Source organism: Hemitrygon akajei, chromosome 30 (assembly GCF_048418815.1).
Source record: "Hemitrygon akajei chromosome 30, sHemAka1.3, whole genome shotgun sequence".
Lineage (NCBI taxonomy): Eukaryota > Metazoa > Chordata > Chondrichthyes > Myliobatiformes > Dasyatidae > Hemitrygon > Hemitrygon akajei.
Window position 1 is genome coordinate 17,069,297 of NC_133153.1, and position 21,340 is coordinate 17,090,636.

Sequence of the window (21,340 nt, forward strand, 5' to 3'; positions counted from 1 at the left end):
ATTGTGGTCTATTATGCCCATTTGTATGTCTAACCTATTTAGGAAGACATTTAATATTTATTTTTAGCTTAATAATTATTATTCGATAGAAACATTCCTAGTTGTGACATTTTTTGCTTCTTTCCCTTCATAGAAATTAATTGCATAGAAGGTATTAAATTTTTCTTGTTTAATTTTTGAAGTCTTGTGCTGCCTCTCTTCAGCTAATATGTTTGTCTTGATTTAACGCTTGTTGACTTTTTATTAAATCTAATAGTTTGTGCCTGTGGTAAGTTTGAAGATACAAGTGAATTTGAATTCACTTCTCTTTTAACCACAGGCTGGGATCACATTGTTATCTATTGCTGTTCTTTTCATGAATGTCTTCCCTGACGGAAGGCTATTATTTTAGGAATGATGTCCAACAGTGATTATAAGTTGGCTTTGAGCTCAGAATATTTTAGTTGCCACTCTTCTACTTCTAGATTGGCATGATCAGACCAAAACAGGATTTTAGTTTGGGTTGACCAGTGAGAGAGACACCAGCAGGATCAGGTATGTTACGTAGGAGTAGATGTTAATATTCCTTATTTGCACTCCTGAGACCTGCTGCCTAGACTCTGTGGAGTAGCCAAGTGAGTGGTGGCATCTTGTGGGTTATCAAGTGGCCACCTTCTTTCTTCAGTGTTTCACTGATAGGCCCACAACACCTCCAGAGGGTTCAGCAGTGAATCCCAGAGTCCTGGGCTCACCCCCTAGATGCCATTCACTCACTTGGGGCCCAAATGGAATCCTTTCTCTTCATCCAGAGCCACTGACTACCCTTTTCAGCAGCTCTGAAGAGGTCTTTGACTGCTTGTCGGTGTGTCTTCCCTTGCACTCCCAACTCCCAGAGTAACCTTGATGTTGATGTGGCTACAAATCCTCTGCAGCCTACTTCGACCAATCACACCCTTGCTTTCCAGCCACATTGCTGCACATCGGCTGCAAGCTCAGCGTACCTCAGCGTCTTGCGCTCGTAGGCCTCCTCCGCTGTATTCTCCCAGGGCACTGTAAGCTCGACGGTGTAAATGAGATGGAGTAAGGCCGACCATAGCACAAGGTCTGGTCTGAGGTTGGTTTCCGTGATTTCAGTTGGGAAGCAGAGCCTCTGGCCTAAGTCTGCCACCATCTTCCAATCAAGTGCCCCGCCTAGCCACCCGGTGTCTGGTCTTGATGTGGTATAGCCGCCCAGTATCTGGTCTTGATGTGGCGAGTCTGGCTTTACCTTCACCTTCCTGGACAAATGCTGTTAACGGCCAGTGGGATGAAGGGGGAGAGAGAGTGTTGACGCTCGTCTGCCGACTTTCCAGCACCGCTGCAAGACACCGTAGCACCTGGTTGTGCCGCCAGGCGTATCAGCCTTGAGTGAGGCTGGTCTTGCAGCCCACCAGAATGTGCTTTAGTGTTGCTGAAGTCGGGCAGAGGGAGCACATGGGGTCCTCTCCATACCACTGGCTGAGATTCATGGGAGACGGCAAAACATCATAGGTAGCCCTTATGGTGAAGCTTGCTCTGAATGTCTCCATCTCCCACAGCTCTCTCCAGGAGATCTTTCTTTTCTCCGCTCCCTCCCATCTCATCCATTGCCCTTGCCTTGCCAGAGAACTGCCTTTGTGCACCTTGCCACCTCCTCCTGCCGACGTATCTTCTGCATCATGAGCCTGCATCCCTGAGATGGAGCAGCCTTGTTCCAGGCTGGTGTACTGTCCCCAAGGCCAAGACTGCTCCTCCCTTGCTGCACTCGGCCCACGATGTCCCTGTGCTTGATTGCTGCCTTTGCTTGCTCGGTTGCTTCTGATGGAGTCCATTTCCTCCCAGTATCCAGGATGAGGGTAGCTTGTGCTACAAAGAGATCACTCTCCTGTTAACATCATCTCCAGTCTTACTTTGGCACACTTGTACTCCTCTGAAAGACTAGAAATGGGTAGCTCTAGGATTCCTTTGCTGTAGAACCCTATGCTGCTGAACCACCTGGGAAGAGCAAGCCACTTCCTTACGTATGAGCTGATCAGTCTCTCCAGCTTTTCCACCTGCAAGACTGGAATTTCATACAGGGTTAGTAGTCACATGAGGTGTGGAAGGAGCCCAAATTGCATACACCAGATCTTAAACTTGCCAGGGAGTAGTTCTGTCGATGCTCTCGAGGCCACTGACGGCATCCTTCCTGAGCTGACGTACCTGCTCTGTGTCTTTGAGGGATACGTTATACCACCAACCTAGGCTCTTCACAGGCTTCTCAAAGACTGTTGGGATCGTCTCATCACCCATTTAGAAGCGTTGGTCTACCAGCTTCCCCTTGACAATGGAGATGCTTTTGGACTTGCTCGGCTTGATCTTCAGCCAAACCTGCTCGATATTCTCTTGAGGCTTTCTCAACAGGTGTACAGTACAAGCCTTGCTTGTGGTGAGTGCTGCGAGATCGTCCATTTATGCTCTGATAGGCGGCAGCTTCAGACCAGATCTTATACGCTGTCCTCCAACCACCCATCGAGATGCTCTAATGATCACCTCCATGGCCACGATGAAGGCTAGCGAGGAGATGGTACAAACAACCTTGATTCCCATTTCCAGATGTTGACATGCAGTGGTGTAGTCTGCTGTTGTCAAACATAACTGCACATCCTGGAAGTAGGCCTTAACGAGGCTTGTGAGAGCCACTGGGACCCTGAAGAAGTCAAAAGCAGTCCAGTTGAGGTTATGAGGGACGGAGCTGAAGGTGTTGGCGAGGTCCAGGAACACCACATGAAGATCTGTTCCCTACTTGGCGACCTGGATGTGATGCCAGATGGTGCAAGCATGTTCCAGACAGCCAGCGAAGCCCGAGATCCCTGCTTTCTGAATTGATGTATCAATCAGATGGTCTCTTTGCAGATATCTTGACAGCCTATGAGCAGCCACACTAAAGAAGATTTTGCAGTCGATGTTTAGGAGACTGATCTGGTGGAATTGGCCGATTTCTGATGAACCCTTTTCCTTTAGGATCAGGGTTCCTCCGGCTCTCTGCCAGGATGTTGGTATCTCCTGCTTACGCCATACCACCGTCACGAACCTCCAGAGGAACTGCAGGACACCTGGTGCATTTTGGTAGAGTCTGTGGTTTTGTAGAACCTGGGGCTGATGCGGCCCTTACTCTATGCACAATTTTCTCCACCTCACTCCGTCTAGGTGGGCTGATATCTAGTTGGTGTTCTGGTGGATGAATTGTGGCATGTCAGGTGGGAGGGTGATCTCTTCGTGGCATCGGTTGTCTGTGTAGAACTTTTCCAGGTGTTTCTCCAGTTCTGCCTTTGACACTGAGAGACTTCCACTCTTCTCCCCGTGAAGGGACCCTTCACAAACTTGAAGGGATCTTTTTAGAAGCTTGTTCTTGTCCCCTCCTTCTTCCTGTGATCCTTACCAGGTTCTCAGCTCTCCTCAGTGTCGCAAGCCTGCTCCAGATGTCTGCTTGCAACAGGTTTATGCTTTCTTTATCCTCTTCTGTGGCCTTCCTCCATTGTTTCTTCAGCTGCCTCCTCTCTCTAACTAGACGGTCTATTTCCTTCTGCCTTCTGGACTTAGTGGAGATCGTCGGTATAGTTTTCTTCCTCTCTAGCACTCCAAAATATTCTGCTCCATAGCTATAGATCAATTCCCCCATTGTTTCTAACTTCTTCATAGTGATACCTCTGAGCATCTCTAAGATGTTGCAAAGGTCAGCATTGACCTCCTCCCACATTGCCTTCTCGCAAGATTTTGGCCACTTGATCAACAACTTTAGCCCTTGGATCTTCTTTTCCGTTGCAGGTCGTAATGGGCTGGGCTCTGGTTGCTCTCCTGTGCCTTGCTCTTCCTCCACTGGGACAGGGGTATTGATGTCATGCAGACTTTGGGTTTTGTCCTGCTGCTGAACTTCAGTCGACTGACTTGACCTGCTTCTCAAAAAGTAGCTGTCGATGCGGGGTCCCTGTTGCCTCTTCTTCAGGCATCCTTTCCTGCCCTGATGTATTTTCAGGCCTGTAATGGAAGTAACCTTTGCCCAGCCACATATGCAACTCTGGAGCTTGTGTCCTGCTGCAGCTGCTGTAGCCTCAGGTATGCTGATCATCCAACTCATTGGCTATTCCGTTCCTGTGTCGGTTGCTAGTTGTCTGCCAATGAGTCATCTTCTGCCGCTCTTGCTGACTCAAGGGGTATCTTCTTACAGGTTTTCTTAGCCAAGGGTGGGTGGGACCCTGGGACCCATGCACCGTTGCGTGCTGGATCCCGCTGCCGCAGGTAGCTAGCCCGTGGAAGCCGCAGTGGGGTCTGTTCCCTCCTGCCAGCTGTCTTTCCATGCTGTCACAATGTCTTTCCCTAGTTGTCAGCTGCTCTTTCACAGCAGTCTCTGGTTCACCAGATGATCAGGTATAATACAGTGTTGATGCATTAAGCCCTACAGGGGGAGAATGTTGGAGGTTGGATTATTGTAATTTTTCCTTGGTAATGATCAGAATCCTGTTATATCTAAGCTTTTTGAGTAAGTACTGTATCAGAAAAACTCCACTAACTCTGAGATAAACCATGTAGAAGCAGCTGGTTTTCTTTATCCCCATAAAATTATTCGGGATATGTCACAGATATTTCAAAGAAATTTGACTTTACTGATTTATTACTGTTACCAATTACTCCTCTGCAAACTTAGCACTAGGTTATCCTGTCAAGGTGTGTTAAACTGCTGGATGACAGTCACCAACTTTCTAACAAAGAACAGGGGATAAGTAAAAATATCTCCATTTAAGTATCTGTATCTTGGGGCAATGACTGAGACCAGTTGAATTTCTGCCCATCAGTAGATATGGAAAAACAGTTATTAAATATTTGGTGCTAAACAACCTTAATGTAACTGCTTGCCATAAAGGCATGAAGGGAATGCTGTTTTTGTATACAGCCAAATGAGTGAATAAGTACAAAATTACTCCAAGGATAGCCTAATATGAATGTTTCTAATAGTACTTGCTTAATTCTTTGAATTGGGTATTGTATCATCTGTATACTTCTTAAATCTAAAGGGATTGTCAACTTGTATCCTATCTTTGCAGATTCAGCTGCAAAAATAGATTATAATCTGAACAAAAGGCAAGCAGTTGAAGTGTTCACTGTTCACAGATACTCCATAAATTTTGAGATTTTCACTTTTTCCAGTCTGTTCTGGGCATAATTGCTTGGTTTTGTCAATCAGACAGCCTACTTGTCAAGATTTTGCTCAAAGGCAATTTGAAGGAATTAACCTGAGGCAGCCCCACTAATCTGAGCTGTTGCTGCTAACTTGTCTGGTGGAGAACCCCAAGAAATAATTGAGGAGCAGTGGGGGCTTATAATGTCGCAGTTGGTGAACTGCTGTGTCACAATTCTAGTGATTCAGGCCGAACCTCTGGTTCTGTATATGTGTATGTTTCTCCACAATTCTTTGATTTCCTCACACATCAACCCTCAAGTCTTGAGTAGGTTAATTGGCCTCTGTAAATAGCCCTAATTACATTGGTGAGTGGTAAAATAAGGGGAGATTTGCTGGGAAAGTGGGGAAAATATTTTTGCCCTGTAACAGCAAATCATGTGAAAGTCATGAAAAGGGTGCAGAGGTGGTTAATCAGGATGCTGCCTGAATTAGAGCGTATGAGCTGTAAGGAGAGGTTGGACAAACGCTAGAAAGTACGCAGATGCTGGAAATTCAAGCAATGCATACAAAATGCTGGTGGAATGCAGCAGGCCAGGCAGCATTTTGTGTGTTGCTTGGATAAACTCTGTTTTTTCTGAAACTTTGTAGGCTGAGGGGAGACATGTTAGAGGTTTATAAAATTATGGGAGGCGTAGTTCATATGGACAGTCAGAATCCTTTTCTCGTGGCATGAGGTGAGAGGGAAAATGTTGAAAAAAGATGTGTGGCAAGTGATTTTTTACAGAAGAGTTATAGAAGCCTAGAACGGGCTACCAGGAGTATTGGTGGAAGTAGATGTGATAGTAGCATTTAAAAGACTGTTAGAAAATGGAGGGATATGGATCATGCATAGCCAGAAGAAACTTACAGTAGCTTAATTTGGTATCATGCTCAGTGTAAACACTGTGAGCTGTACTGTATTATGTTCTAATAAAGTTGAATTCATGTAAATGGATGCTTGATGTCTGTATCACTCAGATACAGCATTATAGCAAACTCTTATTTTGAAGTTATTCGTCTACTTAGACCTGAACTTGCAGACAGATGAATAATACGAGGGGTAATTGATATGTTCGTGGCCTAAGGTAGAAGGAGTCAATTTTAGAAAACCTAGCACATTTATTTTTCAACCTAGTCCCTTCCTACATTTACACACTTAGTCCAGCGGTTGTGGAGCACACGGATCTTGAACCTCCCAGAAAGTGTCCACAGATGGGTGATTGATAAGTTCGTGGCCTAAGGTAGAGGGAGATGAGTTATACAGCTCTCGTTACATGTACATGCAGGTCAATTCTTTGATTATGCAGAAAGTTTGAAGTTAATAACTCATCTCCTTCTACCTCAGGCCACAAACTTATCAGTCACCCCGATGAGTTATTAACTGATGAGTTATTGATACTGAATGCCATATTTTTCTAATAAAGGCTGCACTGCATTCAATATAAAAGGCACTGTCCTGCTTTAGTATTTCCACTTTCATTTGTTGCAATTAAATGGCCAGGATTAAAAGCCAAATGCTCAGCAGTTGTGGTAAATGCTTGAATGTTGTCACTGGTTCTGGAAGTGTGTTGAGGGTATGTTCACAATAAGGCTAATGAATCTTGGAGAAAGGTTAACGGGGGTGTGAAGAGTTAAGAACAGTCTAGTTGTGCAGTTAGATGAAAGCTTTTGTTACTTTGGTTCTGTTCATGTAGCTGAACATTATTACATTATTTGTATGCTGTTAATTTGAAAAATAAAGCACATCCCCAGTGTGTAACCAGAAATTCTCCCACAGCCTAGAGATACTTCGTTATTCAGTTGCATCAAGGCTTCAGAATATTCTGCATATTATTTCTATTTTATAATGTTTAAAGGTGATTAGAAAATTATAACTTCATAATTGTGTCTCAAGAAAGTGCAACTACTTAAGCGACTTTAGAAAGTGTTCAGAAAGTACTGTGCATTCCAAACTCTTGACCTCTAAAACATAGAGGAAATAACCAGATGGGAAGCCTTCATACCTCCCCATTCCCAAGCAAGCTCCCTTATACATCACTTACTGTATTAACAAATAGATGCTGCATTCCTTCATCTGTGGGTTAAGTACTGGAATTCTCCACCTTACAATGCTTTGGATGTATCTTAACTACACAGATTGTGATGGTAAAGATGCAGCACACCATTGTGTTCCAAAATTAGAGATTGGTAGTAAATCTTTATCTTTTCAGTGTCACCCACATCCCATAAGTTAAGAGAGGCCTTATTTTAAACTCTGTATTTTTGAACTCTTTGTCAGATATTACAGATTAGATAATTACTGTACATGTGTTTTAACATCTTTATTTGTAGTTAAGTTTTCAGAAACACAACTGCCTAGAAGGTGAATAACACTGTAATGGTATACTAAAGGGGGCCAGTACATGGTAATAAGATGAATTATTAAGAGTCTGGTGCTGCAGAATCTGGTAGCAGCAGAGCATTATTACTACAATACAGACCTTAAAAGTACTTTCTTTCACTCTCAGCACAGTTCAAGGATGAATGTAGATTATTTTGTAATCTTTAACTCTGGACTGACTAAGTAGGGAAGGTGGGGGGAGGGTGCCTGGATAACATTTGGGCAGTAGTTTTGGGAGATTCATGACACCAGTCAGAGTAATTGAGCATCAGTTAGGTTCTTCAGGTTAAAAGGAAGGACATTGTTGCCCACGGTTGCCAGGGATAATTTTTGGGTCATGTGTACTAATCAAAATCATGGAAGTGTTATGTAGGCTTGCATTGAATGTCATGGAATGGTGTTCCTTCATGCATTAGAGGATTGAGAAAAAAAATGGCAGATTTTGTGGAACTTGCAGTGATCCACTATTACCCTTTGTAATTGATTTTATTTCAAACAAAATTGAATAGAAATTGCCAATTGTTAGATTATCCTGGCTGAACTGAGAAAAGTTGTTGGTTTACTTGTTACCAGTGTTTCAACATAGTTGTATATGTTGGTCTATTGTTGCAGAAACTTAAAGAGTGATCATTTTAGGCATGCCTTGACTGGTGAATTGTAGGGCTTGAGTCTCCGTAGCTAGAAAAAAAACAGATGAATAAATGATTCCCAGTGTGTTTTAGGATAGGTCAAATTTTCACAAGATTTTTTAACCTGATCACTGGATTCATAGGCAACTTATAATTGGAAATTAACCTTCTGATTTTTTAAAAATTAGTGACATTTTCTGGTGTTAATCCATACACTGCATTTCTCTTCATATTAATGTTAATCAGTCATGCTGAAAGATGAATGGCAACAGGTTGTTATTACAGTCCTATAGTTGATGATAATAACTAGTGGGAAATCACATCTATTTTAAAGTGTTTTAATATCCTAAAATGAGGAAATTTAACAAAGTATCCAGTTGTAGATTTTCAGAATTTCAACTTAGTTTGTAATTAATAAACAAGTATGCTCAAGCAGGTAGATATTTTAGCCAAACAGTTTGTATTTTACTTGATTGAATATTAAATGCTAACTGGTAAAGCTAAATGTGATATCCAAGCAGGAAAAAACAGAGAGAATTAGTTTTACCACTACAAGTGTTTATTTTATTTTATTGGATAAATAGTTAGTCAAGTAGTGCCTAGGTAGTGCCTTTTTATAAAAAGATGAACAGTCTTCACATTTTATATTTAATTGAAAGACATGTAATACTGTGCCAAAATAAAATAGTCACCAGTGTATTTGCATTGAAGCATCCGAAGGTTTCAAGTTTTTAAACAATATACTAAAATGTAGTAGTAGTCAGTTAAATTATTTAATATTTAAACTACTAATCATTCTGCAATATTTTGATCAATATGTTGTAGCATAATTTTTTGTGAAGTTTCAGTATAGTTGTTATCCATTATGTTCAGCATAATATTTTATACGAAAAAATGTTAATTATTTATCTGAGAAGTGGATAGCTGAAGTCCATCAGATTCTTAACTTGCAGTTTTTTTTTACTATTTTTTGGGGTATTTTATAATTTTTTATGAATACACAATTAAAGTTGGAACAAGATCTAATTTTACATTGCAAAAGAGCTCATTTAATTTTCTTCGAGATATTTAATAATTAAATTTGGGTTGTTAAGTATTCTTGTGCCTTTGAAGGCAAGAGAAAATGTTGTCCACATTCCAAAACTAAGTCTGCAGCCACATGTCCAGTTTGAATTTTGTTTATCATGTGGGGTACAATCTAGAGTAAGAAGTTCAAGCATTCAATTAAAAGTAATAGAAAAAGAAAAAACAAGTATCTTGTATGCGTATAAAGAGTGGGTGTGCCATTTCTCTTTCCCATCTGCCATTTAATTTTTGTACATATTGCTGAGGTTCAATGAAGTTAGTAATTAACTTGCAGTATTATCTTGTAACATTATTGATTTCTTTACAAAAACTGTTTTTGAAAACAGTTACATGGTCAATTCATTTTTGCAGGAAGTACACTGCCATTACATCTTTAGAGCTGTGTCAAAACTATCGGAATGATTTCAATGCAGAGTATAATGAATATCGGGATCTTCACACGAGAATTGGAAATATAACACAACAGTTCATGCAGTTGGGTTCAAAGATCAAAACACTTAGCCCTGGGACGGAGGAATACAAGGTAAAAGATTGCATGTTAGATCAGCAAAGGATGCTGCTTTTTTGTTCTTTCTCCTCTGCATTTCTTCGTCCTTTGACCTTCAGCCAATTTTGAATGATTATGTAATAAAATCACTGGTAGCATTGAGAAACTGAAATGTTAGGGGTAGAAAATGAGGTATACTTAGTTCTGACATGTATCTTGTGTCTTATTTATATCTACTTGTAATTGACAGGGCCTTGGGAAGACCTGATTGAAGAGCTGTTTGAGTGTAAGAAAGCTAAATACCAGGAGCTGGCTGTGCAGTGCCAGCGACAGGGGTGGAGGGCACAATGTGAGCCTATAGAGGTGGGGTGTAAAGGGTTTGCTGGCTGCTCGCTATGCAGATCCTACACTCTCCTTGGGAATATGGAGCTACAAAGAAAAGAGCCATCAGGGCCATCACAGAGGCCTTTCGATGGTTATGGATCAAGAGGTATGACCTGTGTACCAGTGCTACTGGAACACAAGCCAGGGCTGATTAATCCCGGCTGAGTCACCTGAACGAGGGTGTTCGATGTTGAAAGACCCGCAACACCCGATGACCCCAGGTTACATCACTGATGATGCATCCCAGCACATCCTAGGATGTATCTCAGCATTGTAACTTTAACCTTCTACACACATGGAAACATGATAAATTAGTAGATTGCTGTGTTTAGATCATTCAAGTGAGGAGTACAATAATTAAAGGACTACAGTATATTCAGCTACTATTACAACTAACTTGCACCAAAGCAAGACAAGCATGATAAAGAACAGCATAATTAAATATTTATTGTACAGCTTGTGAAATGTAGTACCGTAATTAAAAATGGAAGCTGACCAGTAAATGCAGAATCAGTTTGACTGTACTGTAATATTATAATGCTGTGATGATATCACATTTGTCTGAAATAATTTATAATGACAAAGTTGTCTGATGACTCCAATCTAACTTATAGCCATTATGAATGTTTTTATTTAGACAATATTTGGATAATATTTCTTTACTTGGATAATATTTGGTTCAATAGAGCAGATAGTAGAACACTTTAACAGTACTTTAACAGTCTTTTCTAGGAAAAGATGAAATTTTGAGAAATGGGAGCCCTTGGCAAGTGTCATCATTTAGCTGTACAATATGGGAAAGCCAAAGATAAAATAAAGGAAGCAATGCAGCTTCCATGGGCTGAGATCAGTTGATACGATGTGGTATATGGGCTTACGTGGAAGTTACTCAACATGAGCAGTGATGTTGGCATTATTTCCCTTGCTCTTGATTTGAATCATATGTTGCTTCAAAGAGTAATAGCAGTACATCTGAAAAATGTAGATTTTTAGCATAACAAAATGCCTCCTGCATTTATCAAAAGGGGAAAAATATATAAGTCAGGTGAAGAATTTAGAACAAGTGAATGAAAGTGATGATTAGAGAAAGTGAGAAAGGTGGAGAGGTTTTGGAGGGAATTATGGTGATTAAGCAACTGCAGCTACACTCACCATCTCTGGAAGGATTAAGAGTAACAGTTGTTTATGTATAGAAACTGATGCACCATCAATAACTCACGCCGAGACTTAGGAAGTGAGATATGAAGAACAACACTACATCCTGGGGAAAATGAGGGAGAGCAGCAGGCCACAGTCGCCTTTATACAGGGGTCTGTGGGAGGAGCCACAGGGGCAGTCAGCAGGGTCTTGGGAGGAGCCACAGGAGCAGTCAGACAGGTATATCTAGTTCACCACATTCACCCCCCCTTTGTTTAAAAAAAAATTCCCAAGCATATTTACAGGTTTCCATGTTGTAACTTTCAGTCAATAAAATTGATGCACCATCAATAACTCACGCCGAGACTTAGGAAGTGAGATATCGGCTTTTATTGACTGAAGAACAACACTACATCCTGGGGAAAATGAGGGAGAGCAGCAGGCCACAGTCGCCTTTATACAGGGGTCTGTGGGAGGAGCCACAGGGGCAGTCAGCAGGGTCTTGGGAGGAGCCACAGGAGCAGTCAGACAGGTATATCTAGTTCACCACAGAAACCTTAGTGCATTTTATGGTGTGAGGATGTTATAGATCTGAGGAGCTGTGAGGCCATGGAGAAATTTGAAAATATGGGTGAGATTTTTGGAATTGAGGCACTGCTTAACTGGGAACCAAAAAGAGTTAAATGCAGTTTAAGACCCAGGTTGCAGATCTTTGGATGACAGGGGTACTTTGGAAAGAGCAAACAGAAACGTGGGCATAAACTGGTGGGGATAGTGATCAATAAAGTTATTAAGATAGAAGTATACAGTCTTATTGATGACCAGGAAACAAGTTCCAAGTTTATTGTCATTCATATGTGATGTCAAGATCACAAACAAATTGCTTTTGTTCCAGGCAGTTAACAAAGAAAACGGTGAAGTTGGCAATTAGAGAATGAAGTTTGTTAAGAGGACTGAAGCAACTAACTTGATTTCCCCAAAGGAAATTTCTCTTCATCCAATATTAGATTCAAGCGAGAATGTCTCATAATTTAGTGGCAATAAAAGGGTCAAGAAAAGTTACGGTAAGGGTAGAGATGGCTGGCATTGCACGTGACAACTGATTAGTTAGTTTTCAGGTAATGTCACCAAGAAATGCCATGTAAATAATAACAGTTGTGAACTACTGTAGATCCTGAGGCAATAGCTGGGATTGAAAGAGAAACCATTGCAGTGGATGCTTATACTTAATTTTTTGTGCACAAGAGAATTTCTGTCCTCCCATATTTTAGATAGATTTAGAAAAACACAAATTGAGATTTTTATTCAAGTTAATATAGTAAGAAAAACTATTCCATTTTTATTGTAATCTGTGCTTAAATGTATTTTCATGTATGCTCTGTGAACTGTCTGCAAAATCATTTTAACATCTCGTTTAAGCCAATCTTAGCCTTGTGAATTCATAATGCAAAATGGTAAAGGATTGTTTCATACTTCATCAGTCTTAAGAGTTCCAATGATCAATTAATGGTTAAATAAAATTAACTTCAAGTTGTTAAATTTATAATATTGCATTTCAGATGGCAGAGGATCAAATATTTGAAGAATATAGGAAATTTAAAAAGGTAGGTTATTTTTCAGAATTGAAGAAGTTTAATGTTTGACAGATTTTAGTAGTTTAGACATGTTTTGTATCATCAGTCATCATTACAAGCATATGGTTACCATATTATTTTGTTGCTGATTTCTTAAGTTTTCAACTAGAAGATACCTATTAACTCCTTAAGAGAACCACATAACAATGACACTAGTATTTTCCTGGCAGTGTTGTGATATGGTTATTTTGTAAGTTATTGTTTTTATTGTTAAATAAAAACAAAAATGCAGGCAAAACTTAGCTGGCCAGGCAGAATTTGTGAAGGAAGATGTAGAATTAATGTTTGAGGTTAACAATCATTGGTTGGAACTGGAAAAGAGGGGGGAGGGGAGACAACAAATGTGTTTAAAGCAACAGAGAGCTGAAGAGAGTTGTAGGATGGAGACCATGGTTATTTAGTTTATACAATTGCTTTCCATATCATCCAACAGAGGGAAAAGAATACTAGTTAATTAATCCTACTCCACCTATAGAGTGTAAACAGGAAGAATAAGAGCAGTTTGAGAATAGTCCTAGATTGTAGTTTGGTCTGGAAGGTTAGGATCCTGGTTCTCTGTGCGAAAATGCCTTGTTACTTAGAGAGGTCAGAGGAGAATGGCCAGATTGTTTCAAACTAACAGGAAGGTGACAGTATCTCAAATAACCACTTGTTACAATAGTGGTGTGCAGAAGAGCATTTCTGAATGCACATCAGATCTTGAATTGGATGGGCTACAGCAGCAGGAGACCTCAAACATACACTCAATGGCCACTTTGTTATTCATTATTAGGTACGGGAGGTAATCCTCAAAATCGATCTGGTACAGTTTAAAATGTTGTCTTCTTTCTCTAAACTCCAGAGAGTACAGACATAGAGTAAGCCATCTTTTCTCATATGATACACCTGCCATTCCAGGAATTAATTTGAAGAACCTTTGCTAATCATTTTATCACAAATACATCCTTCTCCAGGTAGGGAGAATAGACAGTGTCTCAGATGTACTCTCACCAGGACTATATATAAATGGAACAAAATGTCTCAATTCCTATATTTGAATTCTCTTGTCATAAAGACCAACACTAGTTTCCTTCCTAGTCGGCTTGCTGAATCTGTATGGTCGCTCTCAGTAATGTATGTACAAGGTCACACAGGTCTCTCTTGAGTACCAACACCTTTTAACTTATCACCATTTAAAACATACTGCACCTTTCTATCTTTTCCAAAAGATGTGCATTACCTTACACTTTGCCACATTATGTTCCCTTTGCCATGTTATAGCAAATAATTTAATCTGTATATTTTCCCCTAAAGCTTCTCTATATCCTCTTCATATGGTCAACTAGGTCTATACCATCAGTAAACCTGGATATATTATATTTGAATTCCTAATCTGAACCTCTAATTTTGCTTAATTATTTCTTAATGACTTTCTGAAAATCCACATACATACATTGCCTTTTTCTATTCTGCTAGTTACAAACAGATCTGCTCAATCATGATTTCCTCAGTGGTGTACAGAAGAGTGATTCTGAATGCACATCTCAAACCTTGAATTGGATGAGCTACAGCAGCAGAAAGTCATGAATGTACACACAGTGGCCACTTTATTAGATACAGAGGTACCTAATAAAGTGGTCATTAAGTGTAGATTTAGGGTGAGAGGGCAAAGATTAGAAGGGACCTGAGGGACAACTTTTTCATGCAGAGGGTGGTGAGGAAATTTAATGATCTGCCAGAAGAACTGATTGAGGCAGGTACAGTAGTATCATTTAAGATTGGTACATCAAGGGGCGGGGCTTGAAGGGATATATGTCAAAAGTAGGAAATTGGGATAGCTGGGTGGGCACTACGTTCAGCATGTACTCATGGGTCCTGGGCCTATATCTGTTCTATATTACTCTATAAGAAAGAGGGGGATAAATGGAACTGAGAGGTGCAGAGCAGTTGCTGGAAATCTGAAATTAGAAAAAATGGCATGCTAGAAATGCTCAAAAGATAAGATAGCATCTGTGGAAAGAGAAAATCTGAGTTAACGTTAAAGGTGAATGACCTGTAACAATACTGATATTAATACTTGTAATGTTACAAGCATTGCAATGATGTGATTTTACATAGATCTGTTAACACTCTTTTCTTTATAATGTACTTGCTTTACTGTTCTCAATTTTGGGTAGATTTGGTGCAATGGTCCACAACATACATTTCTCCTGATTTATTCAATATCTTAGAAACATAGAGCATAGAAAATCTACAGCATGTTACAGGCCCTTTGGCCCACAATGTTGTGCCTACCATGTAACTTACTCTAGAAGCTGCTTAGTATTTCCCTACCGCATAGCCCTCTATTTTTTCTAAACTCCATGTACCTATCTAAGAGTCTCTAATCTTGTTTATACATTTCCTTCATCCTCATTTTTATATCACTGTGATTATCAATATTCTTGTCAAACGAGCTGGTTCAAGAAGCTTTCTGAATTAAATACGAGAATAACAGCAAATACCTTCAAAGCAGCTTTGGATTTCCTGTGCTTTTCTGAATCACTTTTCATTTCAAAATTAGTATGGATTCTAAGTACTGTTTCAAACAAGCTATTATTCATAATTTGGGTAATTAAAAATGCAGTTGACAGTTTTATAAAATAGATGTTATTTTTCCCTGTTTGAAATAGGCTCATCCTAGTTATCAGGAAGAGAAGGATCGTTGTGAGTATCTGCACCGAAAGCTGTCTCACATCAAGCAGTTGATTTTAGAATATGATCAGAGCAACATACCATCATGATTTACAATAACAAGAGCTTCTTGTTTGGAATTTTAAGACCATTTAGTTACTTCTGGACACAAATGAAAACTTAAGGTTCTAGAAACTAACTTTAAGGAGATTTTTTTTCTGTTAAAAGAAATCTTCTGTCCATTGCGGGTTTGCCATTCCTGGAGTAAAATCTGTCAATGAAGGACTGAGTTGTATCAGTGCTAGCAACAAATTTTGACTACCTGTGACCTATAGCAGTTTGAACTGAGCCATAAACTGCAATCTTTTATATATATATTTTTTGCAATGTATATATGTATTACATAAAACAAAAAACATTAATGTCATATCATGGAAAATATTTATCTTCTCTTTGAAGATGCCTTAAAATAAGTTTTAAACAAGAAAACTTAAGTCTGTAATGCATTTCTGCGGGGCCAATATTTAGAATACAGTTTATGTTCATGCATTCATTGTTTTTGATTAACATTTCTTATATTAATTCCTTTAGGCAACACTGTTGTGATATTTAACACAAGGCTACCAATTTAACAATAATATTGCCTTAACTTGTTTTTGTTTCTTCCTTGAGATTAACACTAGTGTAAATTATCTGCAAAATTTTGCTTTTATCTTAGTTTGCTGATAAACTAGCCAGAAAGAAAGGATTTATTTGATCCAACACTTTACAAGTATGTGAAGTAAGGTATTTTAAAATATGTTCAAAATTTCTTACAAATTTACACACAAATAAAAAAACAAATTAGTGAATGTATTCAAGATGCACCATATTCACACTTTTCCCAATATAGAGTTTTTTCCCCTAGAGATATATTTTTCAACAATCTCAGAACAATGTGAGGATTATAATGATATATAACTGATTTGTGGAACAAAATTAAAGCCAGATTTTATATAAGTTTATTGCAGAAGTTACTGTGTACTCTGAGATTGTGTGGCTAGTGCACAAAGTGTATGATGTAGAATTTTTTGTTTGTCCTTACTATTTGGAAACACATTTGGATATTAAGTGTACTGATTTAATGCATCAGTCCACCAACTAAATCTGTGTACAAAATAATTTCTTGCTCAATTATTTTGCTTTTTTGCACAATTAAAACAGGGTGGTTTTTAAATTGTTAGGTGACTGAGCTAAGTATAGTATATATGAAATAAGTAACAATGGTGTCTGTATTTGACAGGTGTGCACTGTTTATAGGGAAATATGTACTATCTGTATAATTCTAAAACACTGGTGAAATTCTGGCTCCCCTCCATTAGCACAGCCTTTTTTTTTGGTCGAATCCACTTCAGGGTTGGTATACTGCATATAGTGTACACTCACAGTATAAAATACTTTAAACTATTCATTAGTTTGTATGGTGATGTGACCGTACAGCACCCTTACTTGTACTGTATGTGTATGGATATCACTGAAACCTTACATTTACACCAGATATTCAGAGCCATTCTGATGCTATTTTATAAATTGCATATTGACATTACTGTCCATCTAAAAACAAAGCATCTTTGGAATTTTGTTTATCTACACAACTATGATTATTGAAGATCTTGGAATTTCTGGCAAAGACACAGAATAAATAAATCAAGTACAAATATTTGCTTGTTGTGATGGAGCAGGATTCCATGCTGTGGTTACATGATATTTTAGCTCCTGCTTTTTCCATTTTTCCACTGACTAGGTATACAAATTTGCAATTTTTTATTGTTTCTTTGATAAAATTATTATTGCTGTTCTGTATTCTCAGAATATTACAAGTTGCTATCTGTGAAGATTTGAGTTAACCAATTTGGCTTTCACTATAGTTTAGTTTTTCTTTTGTAAACAATGTTTTGCAGTAGGAAGTTGAAATAGACTTAAGTGGCATATAAGTTTATAAAAGGCTGAATAAATGTTGCTTGGATATGTGATCCAGTTACATTCATGCAACAAACCCCCATGTGTGTATGCCACTCACTTTTTTACTGATGATAATATTAATTTTCAGTTATTTGCAGCTCTGCAATTGTCAACACAGCATCAGTTAGCTACCATCTTTCATCTATTATTAGCCTCATTATTTGTTTTTCCTTTGCTCTCCATTTGTACCATATTTGCACCTAATATTAAATACCCTAACATATACAGTACCTTAAAAGATGTTTCACCTGCACAGAACACATTGGAAACAATCAGCTTCTGCCTAAGATTATATGGAATTAAGGGATGTGGTCTCAGCTGATGTGCCTAACCTGCCAAGTTTTGGCAGCATCAGCATTATATGTTTAATTGTTTATAAACATTTTTTTTGTTTATTTAAATATTGTACGGAAACAGATTTAACTCAAGAAAAAGTTTAAAAACTGCCTTCTTAGAATTTGATTTTCATTTTTATCCAGAGATTTTTTTGCTAGTTTGAGTGTAATATTTAAAAATATACTGTATTTAAAGATCCAGAATTTCATATCATACCAAAGGCTCTGTTTAAGTAATTTGCAACAAAAAGCCATAGTCAAAGTCTACTTCCAGAACTTCCTTAGGTGAAGAAATCTGTATCACATTACTTACAACCTTTGTTCATTTATTTTCTTAAGTTCCAGCTTTAAATATTTAATAGTGAAAACTGATATTTCCATATAAATTTGTAGTACATGTGAAAAATAATCTTGTGTTTCCAGCAGCATTATAGCTGTAACTTGCCATTCCTCACAGTGAGGAACTAGCTCCATGGATTATATTTACTTGTCCTTGTAAATGTCATTATGGCTTGTTGAAAGACTCTTTCTCTTTACTGGCATTAAATAAAGTAACCTATGCTGAGCAAGAATGTCGCACCTGACATTCTGCAGCTAAAATCTAATTTACTCCTTTATATAGCAGTTACCATTTTTGATTAAATTTCTTTTAATGCTGTCTCATCTTACGTTTCTTATACTGTGCAATTTGTTCTTAAGCCTTCTACTGGAAAACATAAATACAAGATAAATTCAGAGTGCAGTTGTGAGTTATTGAAGTCCAGCTATGTAAAATTATTTGATAAAATTCCAAATTTTAATACTGGTGCCTGTTGTTTTCCCAACATTTCAGTTCAGTATCAGTTTTTTCCAGTGGAGAGTTGATCTGGTATTGCTTATATTTATCTCATAACATCATCTCAAGTTCTGCCCTTTTTTTTAAACAAGGATCATATATGTATTATGTTTGAAATGTAACAGACTGGCTGAAAATCTGAGTGATCCATTACAGCCTGATATACTGTTGACAGAAACTATAATAAGAGATACAGGGCACCAAAATGTAGTTCAGAGTTTTAGTGGTTGCACTCAACACAGGACCAAAGACAAGTTTTGCATCATTGATTGCTTGGGACAGCACAGTGCTTTGGAACGCTGCATAACAGAAACTTTTGGCAATTACATTGAATTGTTTCCTATGCAGCATATCTTTCCTAATTTTAATATTTCTGTCTCATTTTGAAATGAACTGTGTAGAGTGTGCAGGCTGCATTTTAATTCCACTTAGACTTGAGTTCTTCAAATTCTTTAATTTATGCAGTCATATAAATGTCCATCCAGCTCTCTCCTTCCTTAAAAACACCAGTAATATTTTATCCACTATGTACATTCAGTTCTTAAATCATCCTCAGCTACAACTAATCTTTTAACATTGATCCAGGTTGAATTCAATCCAGGAAGTGAATTGCATGCACATGTATCTGCAATATAACAGGCCAAAGGTTTGTTGCACTGCTTAATTACTTTTAAAGTATATCTATTGTTCAATGTAAGAAACATCACTACCACTTTGGGCATAGCAAGCCTCAGATGGCCATGTGGTGATGGCCCAGTATTTTATTTATAATGAATTCATTTGGGGTTTTTGTCCTTCTCTGAGATCTTCCACAGCCATATGATTTAGCAGTATAGATCCTGGATTAGTATCTCACTTTGAAAATTGCATTTCTAAATGTAGGATAGCATATCTGCACTGGAATATCTACTTAAATTTTATCTGTGATCCTTGAACCCATAATTTCACTCAGCAACTTTAAGAGCCAAAATATTAAACATTGTTCATTTAGATTAATACCAAATTAACTACATCTGCAGATTTTCTCCTGATTATCCCTTACCTTTGTAGGCTATGGATTTAACCATCTTTATCAAGCTAGTGAGCTAATAATCATTATGTTGGATTCAGAGTTGAAAATTTGTGCTGTTAGATGGAAGGAACTGTATAACTAGAGAAACAAGTAAACCACAAATCAATCATTTAGACAAATGCCATCAATGAATAGAAATGTACCTGTCAAGCCTCTTGGCTGTTTCTCATGAAATTATTCAGCACTGATACTTTAAAGAGAATGCAAAAAGAACATGTACATTTACAATGATTTACTAACTTACATACGTATAAATTTGCCATTTTCTACTAGCTGTTTTGGTCCTTCTCATTAAAATATGCATACTCCACTGAATGGACTGTGAACCTAACTTATATTTACAAGCGAAGTGTGTGGCTGACTGCATGTTAACACAGGCTTCCAGTCCAACAGCTTATTTTATATTGCTGCTCAGTTTTCGTTCATGTCATTTTGAGCCTTCTCATGGAAAAGGTGGTGTATTGCCAAATTTTCTTGGTTTCTGCCATCCCTTTTTATTTAAAAACAACCAAGCTTTCCATTTTTTTCGCTGGGCCACTATGTCCTAAGTAAAGCAATTTACTGTTTTTCTTTCCCCAAGTGCAAACTGCTGTCACATTCCTTTCACATCTCTACCAAATCTTTGCACCTTCCACTGACGAATATTTAATTAATTGTTCTATGAGAAACTAGGAGAAAGACTGCAAATTACATGTTTAAAATGGTTTCAAGGTCAATTTGTGTTTCAGCATTCACATATAATGTGTGCTTACATGTAATATATGTTGATTTTGGATTCATTTCAGTGCACAACTAGTGTCTGTTGTACGTGGAAAAATTACAGGATTCTGAAATAAAGTGGTAACAGCTATCCAGTGTTTCTTAATTTTAACACCACACACTGTTTCTTTGTTCAGAATCATTTCACTTAGGTTGAGTCTCTCAATTCAGTGGAAGAATGTTTAGTTTGCATCCACCTTTGTATTTACTTATGAATCCCTTAAGGATATCCAGAAAAGCTTGAAAAAACAAAAAGTTGGTCTTTTCCAGATTTTGAACATACCCGTTTAATAGCTTTCCATGTAGCTATCATTAGATAGAAAGGTGCACTACTGCCTATTTTTATCCCTTCGCTTCCATTCATGACAGAATGAGTATTTCCATAATCAATCAAATTTGGGCATTGAATGCAGTTTTGCAAAATTTGTGCCTGTTAATATGCAAGTTAATGTTGCTTGGTAGCATTCAGTCATCTTAACTAGGCAATCCCTGGGAATCTTGCACCTAAGCATGTAATTTGAATCAAGTTTAAAAAGAAATCGGATTGGGAATCTAATGTTCAAAAATTCAAAAATCAGCTCATCTTAACTATGTAACTAATTTTAAAAGTATATTATTTAGTACTATTATACTATACAACATTCTGGAAGAAAAATTACACCATCGGAGCCTTTCAGAAAATATTGCAAATGTTATGGATAACTTTCATTCTACTGGCATCCTGGATTCTATTCGTTAACATACCTTGAAGACAA

At 38.1% G+C, this 21,340-nt stretch overlaps 1 protein-coding gene across 2 annotated transcripts in view; it reads left to right on the forward strand.

The window, feature by feature from the left end:
• LOC140718839 (RNA polymerase II elongation factor ELL2) overlaps positions 1–20,676 on the forward strand; it is a 106,245-nt gene extending 85,569 nt beyond the window's left edge. For both annotated transcript variants that reach the window (XM_073033046.1, XM_073033047.1), the window contains exons 10-12: positions 9,641–9,812; positions 12,857–12,901; positions 15,583–20,676. In XM_073033046.1, coding sequence (XP_072889147.1) covers positions 9,641–9,812; positions 12,857–12,901; positions 15,583–15,693 — 328 coding nt within the window. In that variant the 3' untranslated portion in view covers positions 15,694–20,676. The remainder of the gene's footprint in view (positions 1–9,640; positions 9,813–12,856; positions 12,902–15,582) is intronic.
• The last annotated feature ends 664 nt before the right edge of the window (positions 20,677–21,340 follow it).